This window comes from Propithecus coquereli, unplaced genomic scaffold, assembly GCF_000956105.1.
Source record: "Propithecus coquereli isolate 6110/MARCELLA unplaced genomic scaffold, Pcoq_1.0 Scaffold316, whole genome shotgun sequence".
In the NCBI taxonomy this organism is placed as follows: domain Eukaryota; kingdom Metazoa; phylum Chordata; class Mammalia; order Primates; family Indriidae; genus Propithecus; species Propithecus coquereli.
In genome coordinates this window covers 2,262,785-2,278,764 of record NW_012148797.1, presented here as the reverse complement: position 1 = coordinate 2,278,764, position 15,980 = coordinate 2,262,785, and the positions used below count along the sequence as shown (strand labels likewise).

General features: G+C 45.8%; 1 protein-coding gene across 1 annotated transcript in view; it reads right to left on the bottom strand.

Moving 5' to 3' along the window:
* STAB2 (stabilin 2) overlaps window positions 1-15,980 on the bottom strand; it is a 168,907-nt gene that overhangs the window by 29,335 nt on the left and 123,592 nt on the right. Inside the window, exons 42-48 of the mRNA XM_012650245.1 lie at window positions 14,281-14,352; window positions 7,048-7,164; window positions 6,063-6,110; window positions 4,679-4,762; window positions 3,069-3,215; window positions 2,158-2,298; window positions 1,114-1,173 (exon numbers count right to left, since the gene is read on the bottom strand). Of these exons, the coding sequence (XP_012505699.1) occupies window positions 1,114-1,173; window positions 2,158-2,298; window positions 3,069-3,215; window positions 4,679-4,762; window positions 6,063-6,110; window positions 7,048-7,164; window positions 14,281-14,352 (669 nt within the window). The remainder of the gene's footprint in view (window positions 1-1,113; window positions 1,174-2,157; window positions 2,299-3,068; window positions 3,216-4,678; window positions 4,763-6,062; window positions 6,111-7,047; window positions 7,165-14,280; window positions 14,353-15,980) is intronic.

The following is a 15,980-nucleotide window of genomic DNA, read 5'->3' as shown; positions in this document are numbered from 1 at the left end:
CATAGGAAAATAAACCTACACTCTAGTGAATTATCTTTTTTTTTTTTTTTTCAATTCTACTCTTGCCCAAATATTTTAATTTCTGGAGGACCAGCTTAACATTTTTTCCTCATATTTCATTTAAAAACTGAGACTTGTGCAATATTGAGATACTCTCATGTGTTTGTAAGATTTCTAGATAATATATAATCAAAAAAGAAATCGTGAGATGAAGAAGGAGGAATCATTTTGAGAACCTTCTATTAATATGACTTGGGTGCATCATGTACATTTTTTTCTTTTAATTTTTCCAACAACTTTATGAAGAAAGCTTTATTATCCCCTTTTATTGAGCCCCAAGAGGTTTGCTAACTTCCTTTAAAAGCCCGTGTTCCACCAGACCCTGACGCACAGGTACGGGGTGAATATACGGTTTTAGGGGTGGGTAGTTAGGCAAAGATGACTTGACTGCAACATCCTTGGAGGTTCTCATTTTGAACACTTTGAAATCCCCATTTCTAGAAAGCTCCCCAGAGAGTCTGAGACCAAGACCATTTTGGGAATCGCTGGTCTAATGCCAAGATTTATAGACTATAGTGTGGGGGAGTCCAGGGTTCTTAGAACCCTTCAGGGACTGCTCAGGGTTGGGGAGAGGCAGAGGAGCCTCAGGAGGACCCTGGACCTCCTCCCTATTCTCTTCTACAATCTTTTGTTTGAACAAGAAGTTTCTATTCAATTCGTGGGCACAGTCTCAGAAGTCAGAAAGATACGGTTTTAATTTCTACCTGCCTCAAGCCATTGGTTCTCCAACTGTCCACCTTGGCTTCCCCACCTCTATAATGGACTTGGTAATTCCAGATGTGAAGCACCAGGTACAGGGACTGGCACACCCCAATTTCTTTCCCTCTCCCTAGCCTCAAAAACGTCAACTTCTAACTCAGCCAATGCACATTCTACAGCTCAACCAACCATATAACATTTTGAGAAGGGGGTGGCAGAGAATGACTTTACTCTCCAGAAAACTGGGATTTCCCCACACAGATCTCACAACAGCTGGAGGATGTAAAAACCCAACAAAACAAAACGTCTTTAGGCCGGTTATCCCCTGAGTCAACCTTTCCCCTGGGATTTTACCTGTATTAAGTTGCTAAATTTGGTGTAGCCATGGTTTATTGCCACTGTCGTAAGATTTTGCTGCAAAGACATTGAGAATGAGCATGAGACTTTTCTTCATACAGTTTACAAAACACTTCAACAAAGGACAAAGTAAAGGTAACCTAACATGGCTGGTGAGGTAGATTGGCTCATCGGCATCCACTCCAGCTCTCTTCCGCCTGCTTTTTTGCATTCTAGAGGCCAGAAGGCTAAGCACTACATTTTCCTAGACTCCCTTGCAGCTAGAGCCCATATGTGATACAGGGTCCTCCGAGCAGAAACACTTGTGCAAGGCTTGTTGGTGGAAACAAATAACAGGAGGTGGTAGTGGCTGCCAGCAGGGGGCTCAGACCTTCTGGCAAGCATAATGATGAAGGCATCTGTGGTCCCGTTTCTAGTGTCCTCGGTGATGAGGCTGGAGACAGGTGGCAGTGGCAGAGATGTGACAGCCAGAGCAGCCCTGTGGTGAGGTTAGGTGTCCACCCTTTGTAGGCTTCCCTGGGCTGCTTTGCTCCCAGCTGTGTGGTATCTGAATTAGGTTCTGGCCTTCCAGAGTCTTGATGATATATCTAATATCTTAAGAAACTCCTCTTTTTTGTGTAAGCTAAGTATAGTAATCTGTGGTCTGCAGTGAAGAACGCTGACCAATACTAATAAGCAAAAATAAGAGTTAAAATTACCTTTTTTGTCAATTGAGAAGGAGTTTTACTCCAAGTTCAGTTTTGATGATATCTATGTCTGTCTCTCTATCTATCTACCCATCCATCTGTCATCTCCATCTTCAAATCTATGCAAGACCACCTGCCCTTGCGGACACTAAAGAAAAACTTAGAAAATCCACTTATCAATTTAAAAGAGACTTTTATTTGTTTACTACTAAGAATAACGTTTACTAGGCCTTTAATGATAGCTTGAGATTGAAGCAGCCAAATCAAAATGTTTCAAAACGATGCCTCCAAATCAGAATTGAGGTGATAAGGTATTGTCAGTCCATGCAGAGAGTATGACAGTGAGTTTACCTACCAAAATCCTTCCAGAAGTGTCTTTGGGAGTGATAAGCAAGTGTTTGGGAGACAGCAATCTGTCTATGATATGGATGATTCCATTAGTACTGATGATATCACTGGATATGATCTTAGCCTTATTATTTATATACACTGTACCCTGAAATCAACCAGCAAAGAAAAAAAGAAATGAGCGCACAGAGAAACAGACACAAAATTGCTTTGCCAATTTCTTAAATCGTCGGGAGCAAAATCTGAAGATCTGAGTTACCTGAACACATTTTTTCTTATGATTATTCAAAGAAAACTGAGACAAGAATGTAATTTACACCTAGAGAAGTTAACAGCACATAATATAGAATCAACCAAAACAGTCATTTCAATGTGATTCTCAAACATGAATTAAACGAACAGATCAATATTGGTTTCTCTTTCATATTTGTCCTATACCCCCTCCCCACTTTTTTCCCCTTTGCAATGAATTCTACAGCCACCATTTGTTTCTCTGTTGCGGGGAGGAGTGGGACCAGCATGGTCAAGTGGCTTTGATCGAAAGCTTTCATCCCTTTCTGGTTTCTGACTGATGGTACCAAAAGCAGGTCTATTTATGGCCTGCAGCTGCCCTCCCTCTGAGTTTCAATTCCAGCACTAATATTTACTTGCTATGTGACCTGGGACCAGTTACTTAACCTCTCTGAGCTCACTTTCCTTATTTGGAATTTAAGGATAATAATATTACCTCTATCACAGGGCTATTTTGAAGATTAAACAAGTTAGTACATACCAAATACTTAGAGCGGTGCCTGCATGTAGAAATCACTCAACATCCATTTGTAGTTATTATTATATTAATAACTGGCATTACGCTATGGAAAAGGAGGAGAGAGGACCTAAGGATAACTGGCATGTTCCTGAGGGGGCCTCTCTCACCTGAGAGACAGAGATGACAATCGGCTCCCCTTGGAGGGAAGTAGCATTTGGGGTCATTTTCAGGTTTTCCAGAAGCAGCTGGTGGCAGGCGATCACATGGTACCGAAGAATCTGGGGAATCAGGCCCTGTTTGTCCCAGTCCTTAATCTGTAACAGAAGGGCAGAGGGTTCCAGCTGGAGGCAGGAGCGTTTGCTGCAAGCTGCTGTTTTGGGCTCCTGGCCTCTGTACCCCACCCTACACCTCTCTCCCCACCCAGCCCCTGGGCAGTAGGCAGTCAGGGTTGGTTTGCTGTCGGGTTGCAGGGTAGGGGCCGTCCAGGCATGAGGGAGGGAGTGGCCCTAGCCCCTTTTCTGCTTCCACTGTGGAATCTCGGAGCAGAAGGGAACGCGGAGTTCCTCTGTTCCAGCATTTCACAAAACATGTTGCAAAGACCCCAAGTTCTGTGAGATGCTCCCCACCCCTCCAAAAAAAGAGAAATTTCTTGCGAAATATGCTGGGAAACACTGCATAGTAAACCCCCTCTTGGAGAGGTTCCAGGGCCAGATTTAAACCTTCAGTATTGGAAAATATCATGATGTCTTTCCATTTGGAATCTAAAATACAAACACTATTAACTGCAAAGTAAAGAAGCCCACAAAGTTCTCATTGTTTCATGATAACACCTTTGATAGTTTTTTTTCTGAATTACCAAATGTCAAATTCTTTCAAAAATTATTTTTGTGCCTCTGCTTTGCTGGCGTCCAAAATATCTGCTTCGAGAGGCAGTGTGTGCAGTGGTTAAGCACACAGGCCGAGGTCTGAGTCCTTACTCCATCACCTGCTGGTCATGTGACCTTGGGAAAGCCAATTCCCTCAACGTCCTCAGCTGTAAAATGGGAATAGTGAGTGATAGCACTCGATTCACAGGCTTGTGGGGATCAGATGAGTTAATCTAAGCCAGGCACTCAGAACAGTGCCTGGTACTCACAGTAAATGTCAGCTATCACTACTATTAGTGGGTAATTCAGCATAAAGAGCTCCAGTGAATATTAGAACAGTAAAGGCTCTGATAAATCCTGCAAGAAAAGAACCAATTTAAATCCCTTTAATCCAGCATCTCTCTGTCCCCATTCAGCCTTTTTTTTTTTTTTTATCTGTGGGAGATTCGGATCACTTGAGAATTGTTAATCTTCTCTAACCTCCTGCCTTGTCCAGGGATGTCCTTTAGAACTGCTGTCCCCAACCCTGGGCTGTGGACTGGTATTGGTCCGTGGTCTGTTAGGAACCGGGACACAGCCATTCCCCATCACTTGCATCCCTGCCTGAGCGTTGCCCCCCGTCCCTGATTCCCCCAACTCCTGTTTGTGGAAAAAGTGTCTTCCACGAAACTGGTCCCTGGTGCCAAAAAGGCTGCTTTAGAAGGTCTCTGGCCAGTGGTTCCCCCAAATCCTCCTGGATGCATCCCCAGCAGGGGTCCCTGTGCTGAAAGGCAGCACCTTCTATTGCTGGTCAGGGTCACCTGAGCCTAAGTTTCCTGCCCAGAGACATCCCCAGTGTTGGCTCCATGGCGAGGCCCAAAGACTGTGTTCTAGCCCCAAATCTCCTCTCTTGCCCCCAGTCTTGTGCTTACCTGGGCTTCCTCATCAAAGGCTGCAGATGAAGGTGTGAAAACCGTGAAGGGGCCTGGGCCGGCCAGGTCTTTCAGGAAATGCTCCTGCGGGAGGAAGGCGGCCCCACAGGTCACTTACTTAGCATGATACAGGTAGAGGCTCAAACAGATACCAGAGCCCATGGCACCTGGGCAGCTGAAGCTGGATGGGGAGACTTGCATTTTAGTCTTTGATTCGAATTCAACCCAGATTCTGTCACTGAAGTCATGTTTGTTTTTTTCTAATTATAAAATTAGCACGTGCTTGTTATATCGAAGATTTTGAAAATACAGCATAAAGAAGAAAATAACAAAGATCCTATAATCCCACCACTTAGATGCAACTCCTATTATTCTTTCCAGCCTCTCTCCCACATGTCAATATTCTACACAGCTGGGAAAATAATACAAATGCAAAAATCAAGATGATTTATTTAACTGTTATGATTGTCTTTTTGCAATTCTAAGATCATATGGTTATTATGACTATGTAAATTTTCTTCTAGCTTTTTATGATTTTATTCTTCTAGTTTTTTAATATTTTATTCTTCAATATTTTACTACAGTTATGTAAATTTTCTTCTAGTTTTTTATGATTTTATTTTTCTAGTTTTTATATTTTATTCTTCAATATATCTGGAACTTATTCAGATATATGACGTACAAAAATATCAAATCTAATATTTTCACCCAAAGTGTTCACCAGTTGCCCCGGTGATGTTTATTTTCTCCACTGCTATGATGGGAGTTTTTTCATTTACTATATTCTTTTTTTTTTTTTTTATTTCAGGGTATTATGAGGGTACAAACATTATGGTTACACTTTATGTCTTTGCCTCACCCAAGTGCGGGTTAAAGGCAAGCCCTTCCCCCCTACAGTGCTCCCCATATCCTTTAGTTGCAGATTTACCCCCCCTGCCCCAAATCCCCCTAATCCCTGGAGAGTATTTCTGCCATGTGATCACCCTAGTGTTGATCAGTTAGTACCAATTTGATGGCAAGTACAAGTGGAGCCCATTCTTCTGCTCTTGTGGTGCCTCACTTTGGATAATGGGCTTAAGTTTAATCCAGGAAAGTATAAGAGGTTCTAGATCACTGTCATTTCTTATGATTGAGTAATATTCCATTGTATACATATATCAAATTTTAATAATCCACTCATGGATTGACGGGCAGTTGGGTTGTACATGCAGAAGAATGAAACTGGATCCCCACCTCTCACCTCTTACTATATTCTTATGTAGAAAACTCCAGAAACCCAGGGTCCCAGACTTTCTTCCACCCTCACTGCCTCTGGAGGCTAATGGTTTATCCTGTATCTGGCTTGAGGTGAAAGTCATAGCTGAACAGACACGTATGTTCTCACCTGCAACTGGAAGAAATACTGGGAGGTTTTCGGGTCCTTAGGAAGCTCCTGCAAACAACACAGTAGTTTTGTTTAATGCCTTGAATTATATACAAGAACAACACAGAATTATTGCAGGATGGTTTTTCTAAGGTTGCGAGGATCTGCCACCCCTCAGCTGCCAGTCTGCAGCAATGGGCCTGTTTGGAGCTTCACCTACAGGCTTACAATTGATGTCCGGAAGGACTATGCGGACACATTATGAGTTCCACAACCTTTCCGGAATTGCCATCATTATCAAAGAAAGGTTCAGTCATTTCCAGAAGCATCTGAGTTTTGAGAACATTTTTTAAAGTTCAAATATTTAAAAAATTCAGTTACAGGTTTATGGCAGATTCGGTTACTCTATTAACAAGAACATTTGATTAGCCAGAATGCTCTAGTCCCTCTTTAAATAACTGACCATTTACTTAATAATAGGCTGAAACCTACAAGTATCACACCGCCTCATCCTCTATGCTCAGGCATGTGGGTGGGTGCATGCACACACGTGCACACACACACGCAAAACAATCCACATCATGTAATGCCTCTGAGCTGTTGTGCACTCTGTGTCCTTTACACATATGACATCATTTAATTATTATAACAACCTGATGGGGTTGGTGCCATTATTATTTTCTTCTACTGATTGGAAAACTGATACCCAGAGACATGATGTAACATGCTTAAAGTCACACCGTTACCAACTGGCAGAGCTGAATTGAAAGCTAGGTTTCTGACTCCAGAATGGTCAGTCAATATTAATCACGACATTACACTCTTTCCCAAGTCAACTGAATTCCCCTGGATAATTTCTTTTCATTGCTGATTTATATAAAAATAGCCTTTCACATTTTTATAGAGCTTTACATTTTGCAAAGGTCTTGAATATTCCTCGGCCACCTGGATTCTTAGCACATCTAGGAAAGTGGAATTTACTTTATGGAAATACGTCTTGTGTTACCTGATAGATGCTGCCACGGCAGGTAAATCCATCTCCAATGTAGTTTGGCTTGCAAGTACAAGTCCTTTCTCGTCCAGTGTGATTGCAGATGGCAAATTCACTACAGCCACCGTTTTTCTGGTAAAATTGCCCAGGGGTAGGGGGATGGGGATTAGATCAGTTAGGTTGCCAGCTCTGTGAATATTTACAAAGCAATTCTGTGTTGAAATTTATTATTTGTCTCGCTCTCTAACTTTGATAGTTTCTATTATTTGCCCTTTTTTCTGAACTTGTCTTCCAATTAATTCCCTACGGTCACAGGGGCATCTTAGTCACTTGGTCTTGTACCCCAAGGTGGCAGGTCCCTCTGGACCAATCTCCAGGCCTATATAGGTAAGCCCAGAGTTGCCAAACTGGAAATTTCTCAGCATCTGGGCATTAACTAGAAAGGCACCAATCTTGTTTGATACTTCCCAGCTTTAAGCTAAACTCTCATCTGATCACAGGAAAGGTGACAGCCATCAGATAGAAGGCAGTGGGTATAAAGCGATAGAACACATTGTCCGTGCCCTCAAAGAGTTTATAAGCTGTGAAGATGGGCAGAGACCTAAAATACAAACAAAGCACAGTGCAGTTCAGAGCCAGCCTCCCTGTGAACACTCACCACGTGGACACTCTCCTCCACGTTGCTCTGGACACGTATTATTGGACTCCACATCCCTTCCTGTCCTCACAGACCTTCCCCTGTGCTTTCTGCAACTCACTGCCATTGGGGAACTCCCCGACATCCTCACCTCTTCTCAGTAAGCTGCCTTCACCTCTTCCTGCAGAGGCGTCTGTCTGTTTCCTGCAATCACCATCCTCCCTGCACCCCGCCAGTGAAGCTCCGTTTCCCTCCATGACCCCACACGTCACGGTCTCACTGCACACTGCGGCTTCCAAACCATTTCTACTCCCTCATCCTTTAGACACTGAGCTCCCTGGAAGCACATGGTACCACGGTCCCCACCAACTTGTCCTCCCCTGTCTTAATGGTGGCACCTGGGTCGCTGCCTTTCCCTCTGCGCCTGTTGTCTGTCCTTGGCAGCTTTGACACCCCTGTCAATGGCCTCTACTGCCCCTGCCCCACCCCTTGGCCACCTGCTGACTTTGTAATCAGCATTAAAGTGGACTGCTTCTGAGGGCTGTGTTTCAAACATGCTGCTCTCTCTGGCCACCAGCATCTATCATGTCACCTTACCTCTCTTATCCCTGCGTCTCCAACCTCCTGTGACGCACAGGGACCTCCCCTCCTTTGAGCCTACTTCCTCCTACTGCTCTCTCACTAGCATTCTCACCTGCCCAAGCGGCCCACAGCCTAGGCAGGCACGGTGATCCCTCCCTTGCTCCTCTCTCCCTCCCTGCACCACCACGGCCCAGCAAACCCCTGGCCGTCCCCCAGACTCTGTCTTCTCTGGGTCTGCTGGACTGGCAGAGCCCTGCCCGAGAAAGTCACACAGATGTGCTGTCTGGACTCCCTTCGAAGTTATGCACACAGATGCCTACACTTTTCCAGGACATTTAACTCCTTAGCTTTCTCTTTAGCCCCCAAAACATGACAAGCTCTTCTCATCCCAGGACCTCTGTCTTGCTGTTCCTTCTGCTTGTAAAATTTCCCCAAGTTCTTCACGTGACTATCCCCTTCTCAACATTCAGGAACCAGTCACCTCTGCAGAGAGGCCTTGTCGGACGTCCCTAGCTAAGCACCCCCAACCCTCCCCTTCCAGCCAGTCTCTGTGCCATCAGCATGCCTGTCTCCTGCTACGGTCTGAATGTTTGTGTCTCCCCAAAATTCACATGGCGAAATCCTAACCCCCCAAGGTGCTGATATTAGAAGGTGAGGCCTTTGGGAGGCAATTAGGCCATGAGGGCAGAGCCCCCATAAATTGGATTAGTGCCATGAAAAGTGGGAGCCTTTTATGGTTCGTAAGCGTGATGATTGGGTTTTCAAACTTTGTTATAATGTTGGCATATTACCTGTCTGATGTGAAAAAAGAAAAAGAAAAGAGGCCTAAGGGAGCTCCGGCAACCCTTCTACCAAGTGAGGGCACAGCGAGAAGGTGTCACATGTCATCTATAAAAAAGGAAGCAGGAGTGCACCAGACAGGGAGTTGGCCCGGGCCTTGACTGTGGACTTCCCAGCCTCCAGAACTGTGAGAAATAAATTTCGGTGTTTATGAGCTACCCAGTTTATGGCATTTTTTTATAGCAGCCCAAATGGACCAAAACATCTTCTTCATGGAAGTTGTTACTACACAAAAATTTGCAAAAAATAAAAGCATATTAAAAGTTTACACTCTGAGCATCTGTCTCTTCCCCCTAAGTGTAAACTGTTTCAGAAAAAATACTTTGCTGCTTAGTCACTGATGAATTCCTAGTGCCTAGACCAAGGCCTGTTCATTGACATAGGTGTGTGTAATACTGTGGAAGGTTTTCCCCTGGCTGTATAGAAATGCATATGGTCTTGGTAGCCAAAGAACTAACAATTTGTTTAGAATTATTTAGGCATCGCCAAGGGAACTAATGATAACAGGCTATATGAAGCAGATGCCCCTGAGTGACTCCAACCACAAGGGCTTGGGTAGATCAGAGAATGGGGGACTCTCTATACACTGGGGTGGTCAGGGATGACATCCCAGAGGAGGAGGCTTAAACTCTGCCTTGACCATGGCAAGGACTTGGGCAGGGTGTTAGGAGTGGAGGGATGTTCTGGTCTGAGAGGTGGCATGGTGGAATGGCATAATGGGGGTTGACTGAGTGGTCATAATCATATTAGTAATCATAACAGAAGCTAGTGTTTATTGAAAGACCAGAGAAAAGCACTTTATAAACATTAGCTCATTTAATTCCTATAGTAATTACTTGAGGGAGATATTATTATCTCAATTTATAGAGGAGGAAAGTGAGGCACAGAGAGGTCAAGATGTTTAACAAAGTCTCACAGTCAGGAGGTAGCAAACCCAGGATTCCAACCCAGGCCTAACTCTTAAGCTCAGTGGAGCCTTCAAAGGCAACCAGTGAGAGGAAGGTGGATGGGGAGACAAAGGTTATATTCCAAGTGGTCTCTATTGCCAGGCTAATGGGCTGTATCCTTGAGGCAAATTAGCTGTGAAGGTGTGTGCTATGGTTTGAATGTTTTTCCCCTCCTAAACTCATGTTGAAATTTAATTGCAATTGTAACAGTATTAAGAGGTGGGACTTTTAAGGGTAATTAGGCCATGAAAGCTCTGCCCTCATGAATGGTAATGCTGTTGTCTCAGAGGGTTCCTTATAAAGGGAAAAGTTCAGCCCACTTCTCTCTCTCTGTCTCTCTCTCTCTCTTTCTCTCTCTCTCTCTCATTATCTTGCTCTCTCTTTGCCCTTCGGCCATGTGATGACTTCTGCCATGCCATGGTGCAGCAAGACGGCCCTCACCAGATGCTGGCACCTTGATCTTGGACTTCCCAGCCTCTAGAACTGTGAGAAATAAATTTCTGTTCATTATAAGTTACACAGTCTCAGGTATTCTGTTACACTGTGTGCTGTTAGAGCAGCAGAAAGGGAACTCACACAGTGTGAAACAGAGGACTGACTCAGTGAAGACAACATTTCCTGGCCTTTGTTGGTGGGACTCTAGCATAAATTGGTGGCTCTTGAGACATTATTTATCTCCATGACTGTTTTGTTTAGCCCAGTGTTTAAAGGAGTTTTCTGTAATTAATTATCATCATTTAAAAATTGGAAATATTTACATAAAATTCATAAAAATGTTCATCTTTCTTGAAAAGTCAGAAGCACTGCCAACAATGGGCTGGCATTGCTCAGAGCAACAGTCAGCTGGAGTTGCATAGACATTAGAGCAGCACTACACTTTGGGTTTCCTTATTAATGATCCCCGCCTGGCCCTGTTGGCCTGCAATTTTACAACCCTGGAATAGAGAGTTATTCCTGAGGGACTGTGCTGCTGAGAGGACAGCAAAGGACCACCAGGCTCTCCCAGGCCAGCTGTACCAGAAGACTTTTGTCCAACACAAGGTGGCCATGCTTTTAAAAAAGAAAATGGCCAATGGAAGAACTGCTATCAAAATAAAGTTGGCCAGAGTTCTAGTTGTAGCAGCTCCAAATCCCAGCACCACACCCCTTCTCTGCAGCTTCTTACTTATCCTTATGCAATTGTTTCATGTAGAGGGCATTGTTCTCTTGAGGAGCTTGCCAGACCAACACAAGGAGACAATAGGGACCTTGCTCAGAGAAGAGTAATTACAGGGTATCTGTGCTGTCCTCACGCCAACAGCTGGAGGCTCTCAGGTGGGCAGTGATAGCAATAGGAAAGCAAGGTGTCCCTCCTCTGAGCATCAGTACCTTGTGGGAAGGAAAAGCACCACAGGAAGTGGTCAAGAGTGTGGGCCTTGAGTTAGACAGACGTGGGCTCAAGTTCTGGCTATGCCATGTACTAGCTCTGTGACCTTGGCCAAGACCTTCACTCCTTCCAGCCTGTAGTGGGTTGAACTGTGGTCACCAAAGAGATGTATCCAAGTCCTGAGGCCTCTACCTGTAGATGTGATTTATTTAGACAAAGAGTTTTTGCAGTTGTAGTTGAGGATCTGGAGATGAGATAATCCTAGATTAACTGGGTGAGGCTTAAACCCCAGGGCGTCCCTACAAGAAAAGGAGATGACACGGATACAGCAGTGAAGGCCATGTGAAGGTGGAGGCAGAGACTGGAGTGATGCGGTCACAGGCCAGGAAGGCCTGGAGCCACCAGAAGCTGGGTAGGCAAGGAAAGATCCACCCCTGCCACCTTCAGCAGGAGCGCATCCTTGCTGACACTCTGGTTTTGGATTTTGGGCCTCCAGAACTGGGAGAAAAGAACTTTCTGTTGTTTTAACCTACCCAGTTTTCAGTGATTTGTTACAACAGCCCTAAGAAAAGAATACACAGCTGGAGTCTCTATCTCGGTAAAATGGGGTTAATCATTGTTCTTACCTATCATAGGGCTGTTAGAAGAATTAAATGAGAGCATAACTGGGCACGCAGCACAGTGGCTGAGCCCTGGCAAGCAGCAGATATAAATGTCAAGTGGACGTAGGACTTCCGAGGCCTGGCTGACCACGCAAAGTGCTCCAGAGGTGACATGCCGGGACAGCAGGCTTACAGAACCTCTGATCCTTTTGCAAGTACAAAGCCTGGGATAGTCAGGCTCTGAGCAGCAGCAGACAACTTGCCCCGTTCGAGACTTAGTGATCAATGACTGAGTAAGCTCCTACGGGGTTTGCAGAGCATGGGGCTAGTCTGCAGTCAAGGGTTATAAGAGAGTCAGAAGACACAGTCCAGGGGAGCCTGCTCCTATCAGGATCGACATGGGAACGGTGACAAGAAGTGATCCAACAGTATCTACAGACTGCAGGGAGGAAGGAAAAGCCCAGACTATCAGTGCTGAAAGGGACCTCAGGGACATCCACAACTTTCCAAGGACACAGGTCCCAACAAGCAAACCAGCTCAAACTCTAGAGTCACATAAGTCAGGGTTGGGAGGAACCTAAGAGGCCTCTGGGTTGATAACCTATCTGTTGCTTTATTCCTGTGGTTAAATACCTTGAGTTATGATAAGCTCATTACTTCCCAAACTCTGGACAGTCCTGATGTTCACTTTGAGTTGAGAGAAATGTATTTTCTTCTAAGTCCATCCCCCAGTCCCAGTCCTACTCCCTGGGCTTACACAGAACAAGAACAACCCTTCTGCCATGTGGCAATCCTTGAAATGTTGACGGCAGCCTCCACTCTCCACCCTGACTCCTCTTTAGAGAGAAAGAGGACTGGAAGAATTAACGATGTGTACATGGACATGGCGGGTTGGGAGTGGGGGGAAAGAGGGGCCTCTGCCCCTGCACTAACTCCTGCTCAATGCAGGGCGTCTAGAACTGGATCCTCTATTCTAAGACAGAGCTAACATGCAGAATGGGAGTGGTTGGGGCTGGGGAGGGTAATAGTGTGGTGAATGTAGAAGAATCTTTCTTAGTCTGGTCATGAGGCCTCTGTTAAGACAGAACTAGCTTTTGGAATGCTGCACTGTATTGTTGGCTCATGGTACACTCACTGTGGACTCCTACTTATAAAGCCCAGGAGAGTAAGGAGTAGAAAGTTGCCATGGGGTTAATCTGGGAAGGCTCCCTGGAGGAAGTGAGTAATTCAGAGGTGAAAGACATGCCCTGTGGAAAGGTGGGGAGGTATTTTTTTTTTGATAAGAATTAGCAATCTGGGGGCTGAGTAAGTGGGTAGACTTAGCTCAGCGTGCTGTGGCTGAGCTGAGAAAATGTGTTGGACCACATTTATAGAGAGGTCATGAATTCATGTGGCTGGGTCCTGAGGTTTTACCCAGATTTCTGCTGATGAAGCCAAAACACATATCTGAACAAATAATGACCTGTTTTAAAAAGTTGTATGCTCATTGTAGTCTTAATTTGCATTTCCTTGATGATTAGTGACATTGAGCATTTTTTCAGCACTATGAACAGGATTTGGGTGACAGGCACATCTTTAGCTGTGACTCAACCATTATAAAAGTGATCTGCGTAACCTAAAACATTTGCACCCCCTTAATATTTTGAAATCATAAAAAAACAGTTGTATGCTATCTTAGGCACATTCCTGTTATATCACAGCAGATAGCTGAAGCTGGAAAAAAACCCCTAGAATGGTAGAAACTGCGATATTAGTTTTTATCTGACCTCCTCGTCCTCCCCATTGGGTCCAGAAAGAGTAAACAAAGCAACAGAAACACCAGGTAACTGCCATCGGTACTCATCCCCTGATCACCGTGGTTAGGGACCCAGATATCAGACTGGACATTAAAGCCCCATTAGTTGACTCCCAAGGGCTACTTACTGAGACCCGCTCTGGGCGCCATGGCCTGTCTTTGGGAAATTGCCTTTGGAAATCCAGCTGGCCTTGGGGCACTTGCCCAAGCGCATTTGGGTGAGTCCCTGACCAGCTATGTACACCTGGGACCCCTTGGGATCCTGCGGCCAAAGGGGCAGGCCGGGGGTAGCAGACAGGGCCTTGTCTCCTTTCCCCCCACATTATAAGGAACGTGAGCAGGAAATGAGCCTCCTGGCCCAGATGCAACTCTAAAGCTTTCAACGGGAGATTGCCTCAACTCCACATCCCCTGGAAGGCGGGTAGGCGGCACCCCAGGCTCTGAGGCCCCGAGGGCGCCTGCCCTAGGGCTGTACTCACGATTAAGCAGACATTTATGAGGCTGCAGACCTTCCCATCTCCGGTGTACGTCGGCAGACAGTTACACACGGCCTGTCCGGGAGCAGAGGGCGGCAGGGTCATCTCACAGACAGGCTCTGTACTGGCCGCCTGTGTGGCTCCCAGACGCAAATTTCGTCAGCGTCATGGTAATGTTAGGAGAGTCTGCATTTGATTTTGGTGACAGCTAGTCTCTAATGATAATTGATGATAATTGTCATCTTCTATTTTGGGACGTTTCACTCAAGCACTGGGATCTCATGCACATCCTATCTTTGCTGCCAAGATAACTTTTTTTTTTTTAACTTTCTTACCTTATTTGGTCCCTGTCATCAGGTAGTCACTTCTTTTCTCTCTTTGACTGATGGAGGTCAGGTGGAAGGAAGCTGAGCTATATCCCGCCACCATTCATATCATTTCTTGCTCATCTCCACCCACACTGAGCCCAAAGGCACCAGTGCTAGCGGATGCTACAAAGCAGCCTTTGCAGCCCACTGAGGTGCACACACAGAAACAACCACCCAAACCCACTGGCTGGCCAAGGAAGTCAGGTGGACGCTTCAAGTGGAGGGAGTGGACACTGTCCACAGGAAACCGGGGACAGGGCCCCATGTCCCGTGCACTCTGCTCAGGAGCTCAGGGGCATGGGGATGAAGTCCCGCCCTGGCTCTCTTCACTGGCTGTGTGCCCCAAGGAAGGGGCACCTGCTCCCAGTGTGTCCTCCCTAGCGCTGGCTTTTCTAATTCACACAAGAGCCTCCTACCTGGCAGTGGAGGCCCTGGGCTAATGTCTGCTTGTTCTTAATAGAACTTGAACTCGCCAGCGGGACGAGCCAGGGCTGCATGGGCAGGTTTTCACTGTTCCTCCTCCTCTTCCCTCACAAGGGGCCCCAACTTCAGCTCAAAACTTCTTTAAAATGCTCACCAGCGGATCCTCCTCAGCTAAGGTCTTGTTCTCAGAATTCAATCCACCTTCACTGACTTCTAGGACTAGAGGAGCAATTTTAGAAGCCCCAAGTCCCAAAGGGCTTATGGATTTCCCCCACCTTATATGTAGTTTGAAATAAAATCTGCTGAACCCCAAAATATGTATAAGGAAGCCCAGCATTGACTGCTCTGATTTTCCCTATGACTCGACGTGTACCCATGTGTACGTATATGCACGCGTGCACACACACGAGCCCTTCAAGACAATGTCTCTTTTTATGTGGGGGCACTTTGGGTACTCTCACAATCTGCCCATTGAGGGACCTGGCACTGAGGTTGCTGAATGGCTCGACGAGGTTGACAGCACATTCGCTGGAGACCTTACTTGTCGTCCTATTTTGGATGTATGTAATTTCCTGCCTGGACATTTAGCTTGTTCACCATGTGACACAGACTGAGGCAGGTGGAACTTGGGTCTCTGAGCCTCCAGCTTCCCCACTTATGTCTTTCCACCTGGGATGCCCCACCCCCTGAGGCTGGAGCCCTCACATTTCCCCACCTCCCCAAAGAGGCGCTGCGAGCTCTCTGTGTTTGGTAGCGTGAGAATGGTGGAGGGCCTGCAGTCTTTTTTTTTAAGACAGTCTCACTCTGTCACCCAGACTAGAGTGCCATGGCGTCAGCCTAGCTCACAGCAACCTCAAACTCCTGGGCTCAAGCGATCCTCCTGCCTCAGCCTCCCGAGTAGCTGGGACTACA